The 12129-nt window shown below is 34.6% G+C and overlaps 1 protein-coding gene across 7 annotated transcripts in view; it reads right to left on the reverse strand.

The window, feature by feature from the left end:
* Positions 1-12129, reverse strand: part of lola (longitudinals lacking) — a 604955-nt gene that overhangs the window by 88090 nt on the left and 504736 nt on the right. Inside the window, exon 5 of one of the 7 annotated variants that reach the window (XM_072526336.1) lies at positions 355-5780. The exons of 5 other annotated variants lie outside the window; for them this stretch is intronic. In XM_072526336.1, the coding sequence (XP_072382437.1) occupies positions 5137-5780 (644 nt within the window). In that variant the 3' untranslated portion in view covers positions 355-5136. Of the gene's footprint in view, positions 1-354; positions 5781-7022; positions 7235-12129 lie in introns of those variants that run through there. One more of the 7 variants, XM_072526372.1, reaches the window with a different exon arrangement.

Consider the following 12129-nt stretch of genomic DNA (forward strand, 5'->3'; position numbering starts at 1 on the left):
TTAAGGTAACAGGTGGTTAAAGTTTGGATGTCATGAATTTTACTAAATTTATTTTATTTCTAGTATGTATTAGGATTTTTATATAAAAAAAAATAAATTTAGTGTATTGGGTGGGGGGCGGGAAGAGTCTCTAATACAGTTTAACTTACACACCAAAATTTAACCCTTATTTTAAGTTGTGCCACTATAGCACATTCACATATACTTTTTCCAAATTCATTTTGGGAATAGTTTTCCAAGGGGACAATACAGGGGACAATACTTGTTTTTTTAATTTGCATTAACTGAAATGAAAGATAAATAAATAGGTACTCAGTGATGGGTAAGAGGATGTGTTTATTAATAACTAAAAAACGAGAACCACTAATTTATTAAGACATTACAATAATAATGTAATAAGAAAACATAACTAGAAATGTTTTAACTATTTATATTATAAGTCAGCGCGAATCGGTGGGACAGTTTTATTTTCAATAAGGCTAATAAGATCTTTTCTTGTTTTCTTCTTGCAGGATCAACTAATCTGTACGCTTTTTGTGTAAATGAAGTTTTGAAATAATAGTGCATACCATAGCTCTTCTTTACATCGGGCAGTCCGAATTAGCATGACGTAATAAGTCCCAAATCCTTTAGAGTTTTCGAATTTTTTCTATTATAGAGTAGGCGCGGCCTCCTTTATTTTGCGTGTGACCGACAACTAAATAGCGATGAGTTATAGACAAAAATTTATAATAAGTTACGGCATACTCGTACACAGAAATTAGATACTTATTTTTTTTACTTGACCACTACACATACCTGAATAGAATATGAATTTCAAATCATCCGAATCAGTTTACATAGTTGTATGCTGTAAATAGTTTAGTAGGCATAATCCAATTTCTATGGAATCTGTACTACATTCTACTTAATGTCAAATATAATTGTGCACACTTCCCAGTCACTTTGAAAAATCTCCCTTTGGTGTTTGTCGAGCTAAGTGCAGGTCAGAGGAAGCAACTTTTTGTAAGTTATTTATACTTGCCTTATTACTTATTTACTTATTTATACGGGCAACAACACATTGGCTTATAGGGCAGTCTTTACAGTAGCGATCCTGGCCTATATAGAAAAATGCAAGCGAGTGTGAGGTAATATTACATTTTTGGTGTAGGCTAAATTGTGCAGTATATGATGCTGATAGAAAAGGCATTCAGGCAACAAACGTCCAAAAATGTTTTCAGGTCATAATAATTCTCCAATGTAATAAAATTTATACTGAAATGATGGCATCTCCTAAGGTAAAATATTCCGGAAGCAAAATGAGCTTTCGTTCGGATATCTGGGGGAGGACTATTTTCATGGGGGCCATTACAGGTTAGAAAAATTAGAATAGAGTCTTAAAATCTTGGAAGTCTTACAGGTAAGAGTGTGGAGTTAGTAGATGCGCTTAAAAGAAGGAGAGTACAGTTGTTGTATAAAAGAGACTAAGTGAAAAGCACAAAGGTAAAAAGAACAAGGAGAAGGATACAAACTGTGTAATGTAGTAGAAGTTGTAAGAACGAGTGATAGAATAATGACAATGAAATTTGTACTTGATAAAGAAGTGTTGAATGATGTATATGCGTATGCTTCTCAAAAAGGGCTGGGTGAGAATGAAAGAAAAGCTTTCTGTGATTAATTGTGAGACATACTGAGTGATATCCCTTAGATATAATATAGGAAAAGATATATAATAAAGATATATTCTCTCTACTGAGAGAAAGATATAATTGGAGGTGATTTTAATGCACATGTAGGCCAATGCAAGAACAGAACACACATCAAAATAATCTAGGCGACAAAAACAAAATGCGAGATTGCAAAGGGATTAATAATTTGTTTCAGATATTTTTAATAGTTAATAGTTATAAACAACTGTCTTGAATATAAAATAAACATTTTATTCTTAGAATTATCGCAATACCTCATAAGAAAATTAAAACTCCATAAGCCAAAAAATGGTAACAAAAAAAAATAAAAAACAATTTGTTGCCTCTTAACTCCCAACAAAGTATGACCTCCACGGTTGTTGAGTACTGTCCTAAATCTGTAAGGCAAACTCATGATCAGATGGTCAATCTCTTGCTGCTGTATTCTATTCCACTCCATTGAAACAACGCCCTTAAATAGTTGCTGTCTTGTATTGAAAGCAATATTTTGTTGTAAAATGCGTCTGCCCAATATGTCCCATACATGCTCAATTGCTTGTTGTGCAAAGGGTACAACAATAGGTTCGAGAATACGGTAGTCTGTTGAATTTAAAAATCATTTCAGACAAACGAGATTGGTTCTTCCACAAAGAGTGATGCCACGTCACACCGTTATACTGCCGCTTTGCTGACTATGAACCTCCTGCGCGGTGGCCAATAGTTCAGCATTGCCAAATTCTTGTCCATCTTGTATCTGAAGATAATAAAAATAGGGACTTATCTGTGAACAAAGTAGAGGCCCACTCACGACTAAACTAATTTGTGTGTTCTTGTACCCACTGAACTGTCGATGATAACACAGTTACTTCCACAGGTCTTCGAGCATTTAACCTTAATTCATGCAGGCTATTTCTAATGGTTTGGTCACTTACAAACACCTTATGGGACTATTTCAGCCTCATTTGTAATTGTGATGCAGTTACAGTACGATCTCGCAAAGACTGCAACTTAATAAACGGGTCTTTGTCCTTTACGGCTTGTATGAGGTTCAACAACATTACCGATTTCTTGATACTTTAACCACAAAGGATCAATGATACTTTTGTTCGTGTGGAGGACCTCAGCAACGACTCTTTGACTTCTGCCAGCTTGAAGCATCCTCTGCGTTTCTCGGTTTAAATGATGTCTCTCCATTATTAGCAATTGTAAAACTAAAGAAAATCCACATAGACATCGAAAATCAAGTACCAATAAATCAATATTACTTTTTATTTCATAGACAAAAACGTATATTTAAGTTTTGTTAAATTTTTTACAGCCATCATTATCAGCATTACCGTGCAAGTTGATACAATAATCGACAAAACAACAAAAAAGATTAAAAACAAATTTATTTTTGTATTTGCAGCTAACGTTGATTTAAATCTATTAATATGTGTTCCCTAAATTATTTTGATGTGTGTATGAAGAAATACATAAAGGACTAGGCTTTGGAACTATAAATGAAGCTGAAGATGATATGCTTGAATTAGCAACAGCATTAGATATGGAGATTGTTAACACATTCTTTCAAAAAAGAGAAACTCAACTAATTACCTACAAAAGTATCAAAAACCACTCTCAAATAGATTATTACATGACAAGAAAAGAAGATATGCATGAATATTAGGACTGCAAGGTAATAGGTAGTAAAACAGTAAGCCAACAACATAAGTCGCTTGTGCCGGACATCCAAATAAAAAGAGAGGACCACAAAAAATCAAGTGGTGGATATTAAAAGATGAAAAAGAAGGTCTGTTCAAAGCAAGAATAATAGAAAAAATGTATTGGAACATGCCAGCAAGTCCTAATACAATCTGGAGGGAGATGGCCAGTACCATTAGAGATACTGTCATTGAAATACTTGTAAAAAGTCAGGAAAGAAGTTCGAGAATCAAGAGACCTGGTATTGGTCAAACGAAGTTCAAGAAAAAAGAAAAGATAGGAGAAAATGGCAAGAAAGTAGGTTGGATACAGATCTTCAAAACTATACGGTCGCTAAAAAGAAAGCAAAAGTAGCAGTAGCAAAACCTAAAGCAGAAGCGTATACAAATTCATACGATCATGTGGATACCAGGGAATGAGAAACAAAGATATATAAAATAGCAAAACATAGAGCAAAAGAAAAGCAAAAGATTTTAATCAGATTATATGTATCTGAGATGAAAATAATAAAAAACTAATTCCAGAAAAGTATGTCAAAAAGAGGTGGAAAAAGCATTTTGACAGTTTACTAAATGAAGCAAGCACTTCAAAACATAAAGAAAGGAAAAGCAGTTGGACCAGTTGACATTCCTGAGGAAGTGTGGAGACCATTAGGAGAGACAGGATCATGGCTAACAGGTTTATTTATTACAATTATGGAAGTTGGACAAACGGAGACGAATGGAGAAGCGGTATATTAGTACCTGTTTACAAAAACAAGGGAGATGTACAACAATGTACAAACTACAGAGCCATAAAACTACTTCGTCACACTATGAAAATATAGCAAAGAGTAATTGATCGAAGAATAGGTGAAGAAACCGAAATATCCGATAATCAGTTTATCTTTGTGCAAGGCAGATCAACAACAGATGCATTAATGCATAAGGCAGTTGATGAAAAAATACAGGAATAAAGAAACAAGCTCAAATAGTAATCATTGATCTTGAGAAAGCATATGATAGAGTTTCTCGGTAGATTATGTGGTAGGCACTCAATGAGACAGGAGTCCTCTTTGAATATGTAAATATTGTAAGAGACATGTATGAAGGAGTGACAACCAGTGTTAGGACAGGCGTGGGAGAGATTGACAAATTTCATGTAAAAGTAGGATTGCATCAAGGCTCAGTGCTTAGTCTTTATCTACTCTTATTAGTTTTTGATCAAATAACAGCGACACTTCATGTTTACTTTCCGTGGTGCTTAATGCATGCTGGTGATGTAGTGTTAGTAGGAAATAGTGAAAGCGACTTAAAACAAACACTGAAATAGTGGAGACAAGCGCTTGAGGAAAAATGTTTACAGTTTAAAGGTGGCACGAATTTTTGCGAAAATGAGAGCGCATAGATTAAGATGGTTTGGTCATGTTCAACGTCAGGACGTTAATCACTAAATACTAAGAATTGCTAATCTGCATGTTCCTGGAAGAAATAGGAGAGGAAGACTAAAAAAGACCTGGTAGGAGACGCTTAGGCAGGACATGTCGGTAAATGGGATTAATATTGATATGACTCAAAATAAAAACTTTTGTAGAAATGTAAATAGGAAAGTCGGTCCCGCATAGGGGTAAAGGGAAAGAAAATGATGATTTTTTTATCCCATGACTTAGATCTTTTTTTCATGATGGTTATCATAAATATTTTCTAGTGCTGCTTTTCATCAATGCTAGAATTGTTATATATTTTTAAAGTGTTGACATTGGCCGTTTTTTGGCGGACAACTTTTAATGCGTTTTGTGTTTACCCCTTTGATCGCTCTCGACAAAGCCGAGTTTCGATTTTTCAATTACAGTTCTAATAGCTCTACCACTAATACCAAAAGTGGATAAAAAAAACTTTTTGCACACTCGAATGATTTTACTATCACTCTTTTCCAAATAAAACGCACGATTATAACCCCGACCTAATCTGTTACCTTTATTAGTAATTACGTATCGATATCTTGGTTGAATCGTAGTCATGGATCTCATAATATAACTCCTTTGCTCATCTATATTTGCAAGCGACCAATATTTTTCAAACAATGCTGTTCTTTCTTGAAGCGTGAATTTTTCATCGCATTTTAATCTACATGAATTGCAAGGTGGACCCATGCTTCGAGCCCGTACAAAGTTACCTTTGGCACTGATGTATTCTTGACCGGAATTTCTTAGAAACTTCCTTACATTACATTTCCATTGGGACGGACGAGCCTTTCGTTTTCTACCGTTAGGTGTATTAATCTTCTCACTTTCAAGTACTGTAGTATCCAAATCATCATCTGGCATCTCAATAAATGTAGAGGACGCATCATCATCATCATTATGATAATCTGAATTTGCATCAAAGTCTTCGGTCTTGAACACAGTAATCAATTGTGAACTACTATCTAAAACAACAAATAAAAAACTGAAACAAGATGAAACAATCAATTTCTAGAATACAAGTCTATAGTAAATTTATTTATAGCTTGATTTAAATAAATATTATGTCTTGGGTAGTTAAATTAAAGAAAAGGGCATTTTGTATCGGTCTTATCAACAATTTACTTCAGAAGTAATATAATTCTCCCTATTAAACTAATCGTCATTTGGCTCATTACGTGTTAGTTCACAAGTAGAATTTTCCATATTGGTCAGAGCATCATTTCGCTCAATATCTGTTATACTTTGATCGTGAGAAATAAAGTTCACTTTCCACTCACTTGGATCTTTTTTAACCTAAAAACAACAAACTCATTATATCCATATCAAAAACTATTGGTAAGTAATATTACTTACGTTATTCCTTTCAAAGATAGAATTAATTCGGTTCTCTCCCAATAACCAGACGAGATTTCCATTTTTAAAAATTATCAGTTTATACCTTTTATTTATTGTGGCACAACGCCAATATTCTCACATACATGATTATAAAAGATCTAGAATTCTCTGCTAAAGTGGCACAACTCAAAAATACCAGTATTACACGAAATAACTTATCTAAATCGATAAAACGTCACAATTGCACAGATGCTTTCTATTGGTAATTTGTATACTATTATTGCGACGTTATTGAATGCTGTAAAATTAAGGTTTTCCAAACACTTTGATAGATAAACTAAATTTTGTCAATTTTTGAGTTATGTCACTATTGCATGCGAGCGATGTCATGAAGGCTATAAATATCGTAGATCTTTGAGAAACATCATCAGTGCGCAGAAGAAGGTTACGATTGTTATTGCATCGCCTTTGATAATGCCTGTCGCAGTTACAGACGAAAATTTAGAAAGAAGTAATTCCAGATCGCGGCTTATAAACCCACAAACCACGTACTGATAATTATGTTATCGATATGTTTGATGTCAATGGAGTTGTTTGTCCCATATTTTAATATTTTTGATTAAATATTTCATTTCGATAATTTATTTTTTAGAATTTGTCAGTTTCATTTTCGACAATGATCCTCAACGATGTAATTCATATAGAGTTAATTTTTGAGGGTTGTCTTTTTATTTTGTTCTATTTAATATCTTACAGAAAAAAGCACAATATATTTTATTTACATAATTTGATAACCATAGCTTAAATTTAAAAAAAATAGTACGAGGACGATTAAAGCTCAATTAGTAATTGAGATGCCATCATTTACACTGCTTCACATTAACTTATGTGCCCTCAGGAGAAATATTGTTATGTTTCCGTACTAAGTGCAGTCTAAAACTGTATTTCCTCTTTGTAGTATAGTGACAAATTTTACAAACGTACTCAATTTTCTCCCTACAGTCATGTGAGTAATGAGATCTCATTGACGCTACATTTTTATACTTCTTATTACATTTTGGACAAGCTATAGCAGTTTTCTCTAAAAATAAAAAAAAATAATTAGAAATAATAATAAACTTCTAAATTGCCATACCTTTTATACAGTATTTCACATTTTTTAAAACCTATATAACTAATTATAAAGGTTCATATATTTATCAACTGCGGAAGCTGCAGCATTATTTAAAATTGAGTTTAAGAAAATTATTGAGAAAGAGGAATACGCAAATGTTCAACTGTGAGGAGGTAGACCAGGCCTGTTTTGAAAAAAAGTTATTAAAAATGTAACGCTGCTAATTTATCAGCTAAAAAATGACGAATTCATTTCTGTCTATAAAATAAAAATTATTAATTTTAGTAAAGACAACACGCGTGTGCCATACAGAACAGCAGTCTCCATTAAATAAACAACAAAAATATGCATATAGCTAAAAGTTATTGTGTTGATATAACCATTTTTAAAATTGTAGAAGCAGATTTGCTTTAAACAAATTCGAGTTCTAAAATTGTAATCTATTATATAAGGTATATGCTATCATGCGTGTTCTCCATACCATATGTACGAGCGCTACGATTATTACTTTATTATTCATTTTCTTAATGAACGAACAATTTTTTTTATTAGCTATTATTATTTTTATTAGCTATATATTTATATATAGCTGTGTGCTATTTATATATGCTCTCGCCGACTCTTTTCAATATAATATACTCTGAGGAAATTTTTACATATACATCAATACATCAATAATATCCGCTACGCCGATAACACTGTATTACTAGCAACCAGCCTAAATGATCTACAAGCCTTACTAGACCGAGTGAGTACTGTGAGCGTAACATACGGACTAGACCTTAATATTAAGAAAACTAAATTCATGGTTGTCAGTCGTGTAAATTTATATCCCGGGGCACTAATGGCAGGTAGCGAAGAGATCCAGAGAGTCGACAGATTCACTTACCTCGGAACTACCCTTAACTCACAATGGGACTAAGCTCAACAGATTAAGTCGAGAATTGAAATGGCACGGTCTACATTTATCAAATGGAGATCCTTGCTGTGCTGCAGTGATCTCAATTTGGGAACCAAGATGCGGATAGTGAGGTGCTACATTCTTCCAGTGTTATTATATGGAGTTGAAGCCTGGACACTGACGCAAGCTACTGAAAAGCGGATTGAAGCCTTCGAGAAGCCTCCTGTAGAAGCCTGCTTCTATAGGAGGATACTAAAAATATCGTATGTGCACCATGCACCAACGTTGAGGTCCTACAGCGCATGGCAAGAGAAAAAGAAGTGCTTAATTTAGTGAAACAACCTCGGCCACGTGATGCGAAATGAAGAAAAATATCGAATTCTTCAACACGTTATGCAGGGTAAAGTATTTGGCAGGAGAGGACCGGGACGCCGTCGTATCTCGTGGAGCTGTTTCGCAGAGCAGTCAACAAAACCATGATAGCCTTGATGATCGCCAACATCCGGACCGGATAAGGCACTGAAGAAGATATATCTATAAACTATTATCGTTTTGCTTTCTGTAAAATATAAAAAAAAATACGGCATTTTAAGAATATAAAGCGGGTATATTTTTCAAATATCTTAAGAAACTTACATAACAAAAATTATCTATAATCTATCTATCTTTTTGACCATTTTAGACAGCATAAGCGTGATTTTTAATAAATCTTCTAAATAATTAGTGACTATGATTTTTAATCATATGTGAATAATATCGAGCTATTGAAAAAATTGTAAATTAGAGCCCATAAAGCAAGTTTTCCTTCGCTTGGTAATTGGTCACCCACACAAAAATTTAGAACAAATATAAGATAAGGTAACCTATCTTAAACCTGTCTATAAAAAACAACTTACAAATATAAGATAAACTAAAACACGTTTAAGCCTTTTTGATTGCTTTTTTAACATATACGAGTACAGGATAGTTACTTGTCGTCAGGTATGCAATAAAAAAGAAACAAGGTTATTTAAATGTAGAACTATATCCATCTACCTTTAAAATTTGAATGTGAACACAAAGTCTTAAGACATAAGTGTTACATGCAGTGTTAATTCATGCAGTGGTAATTCAAATTAAAGTGACATAATATTTGTGTACAAAACTTAAAGTTTAGCCCCCATCCGCTTCTATAAACAAGAATTATCCGAGAAGCCATAGAAATAGAAAAAAGACCAAATTGCCTTAATAAAAGATATGACGCCATACGGTTACCTTCTACATGGAGACCTCTCATAAAGAAATTATCGCCCCTCCATCCTCGAATCAAAATCCCACTGTCGGAAATGTTCGCGCTAACTCTCGCGCTATTCCCCACCCTAACCCCCACCTACGTCACGTCACCATCGACGGTATAAATGAACCGTCCCCTGATCCCAGTCGTAGTAGTGAACTAGTGAGTGAACTAGAAGTGACTAGTAAGTGTAGTATTGTGTGTAGTAGTGTCTGGGTGCTCGGGAGACTGAGACTTCGGAAGCCCTGAAGAAGACATCAGAGAGGATGTCGAAAACTCGGCCCAATGGATATCGACGCGGTTCAACCCGGAAGACTGGTGAGTTTAATATTAAGTTTCATAATAGTATTAATCTTAGCTCTTGGTTTACACATATATATATATATATATATATATATATATATATATATATATATATATATATATATATATATATATATATATATATATATTCGCAGGAAATATCATCTTTTCTAACTCAGGGAACAACTTATTTAATCATCATCATCATCTTGGTGCTACAGCCCTTAGAAGGCCTCGACCTTCTCAAGCTTTCTACGCCATTCTATTCTGTCCCTCGCTTGCATTTTCCAGTTGCCGACTCCGATCCTCTCGGCATCTTGTGTTACCCCGTCCATCCACCTCAGCTTTGGTCTACCCCGTCTTCTCATTCCCACGGGTTGCGCTGTTAGAACCTTTTTTATCATGTTTGACTCAGGGGCCCGGGCTACATGTCCTGCCCACTGCAGGCGGTTTCGCTTAATTATAGTGGTAATATCTTTCAACTTATTTAATACCAAAGGATTAAAATAACACCCGAAATCCAACCAAGCATCGCCCAATTGCGTGTCTTTCATTCGCGTGTTTTTATAAATTGGTCACATCTTGTGCCCAGAGTATCTACCATCATTGTGCTCTAAACAATATCGTCGGGACTCAACAGAAAGGATGCGCTAAGGGTTCCATGGGCTATAAAGAACAACTTATCATCGACTCTGTCATTTCTAACCAAGCATATACCAAAAAAAGGAACCTCTTTACTGCTTTCATCGACTACAATAAAGCATTTGATTCAGTTTCGCATGAATTTTTTATTGATATATTAAAACAATTTTAAATTGATGGTAACAAGTGATCTTTTTAAAACATATAATGTCAGATTGGAAGACAAAAATTCACCTTCATATACCTGGTGAAAACATTATCGAAACTGGAAAATATTGCAATCAGCCGGGCCTATTCCAAGGAGACTCGTTGGTCCACTGTGGTTTTGTCTAGCGACGAACCCCGTATCCCAACTACTGAACTCAACTGACACAGATATTAGCATTAAAAAACACACTACTGTTGTGGCAAAGCGTAATCATCTATTGTATAAGGATGATTTTAAAACTATTGGCTTCCACTCGAAGCCACCTGGATCACATGCTAAAAACTGTAGAAATTTTTCTCTAATGATATTAGTATGCACTTCGATATTGACAAGTGCTGTGCCTTTAATATAATCTAATAAAAGATTTATCCCGGCGGATTCGATATGCACAATGGCCATAACATCAAGGCCATGGGTGAAAATGATAACCTTAACCTTGGAATAAAGCAAGCGCGGAAGATCGACCATAAGCAAATGAAAACTGAGATAACTACGGAGTTATACGAAGGGTAAAACAGCTGTTTCATTCATACCTTAACAATAAAAATTTGTTTAAAGCACTAAACCCAACGCATGTTCCACGCTTAGTTACTCATTTGGTATTGTTAAGTGGACAAAGCGGATATAGAAAATCTTCATCAGAAAGTACGTCACAAAGGCACAAAAACATCATCCTAGAAGTGCAGTAGAAAGAACGACATTATCGATCAAACTAAAGGAATCAGAAATGCGCATAAATCATCTCACTAAGGACGAAAAAATGCGAACCTGGATGGGTAAACCTCTACACAGGCGACATCCCAATGAGGTCACTCAAGACTATGTCGACAATATAGCGTCGAACTATTGGCTGACATCAGGCAAGATGTTTCCTAAAACAGAAGGTTCATTACTTGCCATTCGGGATCAGGTTATACCAACAAAAAATTATCTAAAATATATCGTCAAAAACCCTCAGATCCAAAACGACATGAATGTCAAGCCCAAGAAACCATTCAACATTTTAACGGAGGCTGCCAGGCATTTGCTGCAACTGAATATAAGGAACGGCATGACTTAGTAGGGAAGATCCTTCATTAAGAGATAGCTTTCAAACTGGAACTTCTCCAAACAAATCATCTCATATATTATCAATACGTTCCTGAGTGTATGATTGAAAATGACAACTACACGCTATACTGGGATCGCATTGTGCCTACAGACCAAATAGTAGCACATAATAGACCAGATCTCGTACTAGTTAATAAACTACCGAGACAAACAACAATAATCGATGTGGCGATACCTAACAAAAATAATCTGCGTTTTAAATACAACGAAAAGATCGCCAAGTACATATATAAGGAAATAATGGAGAATGGAAAGTACTTAGACGATACCTATTATTTTTTCCACTATTGGAGTTAATCCGAAGAACCTCGTAGAAAACATAAAAAAGGCTGGGTCTAAATGAACGTCTATATAAAACCATGCAGAAAGCTGTGCTACTCCCGATGTTCAGATGCATACGAAAATTTTTGGGAGATATACCAACG

Source organism: Diabrotica undecimpunctata, chromosome 3, assembly GCF_040954645.1.
Source record: "Diabrotica undecimpunctata isolate CICGRU chromosome 3, icDiaUnde3, whole genome shotgun sequence".
In the NCBI taxonomy this organism is placed as follows: domain Eukaryota; kingdom Metazoa; phylum Arthropoda; class Insecta; order Coleoptera; family Chrysomelidae; genus Diabrotica; species Diabrotica undecimpunctata.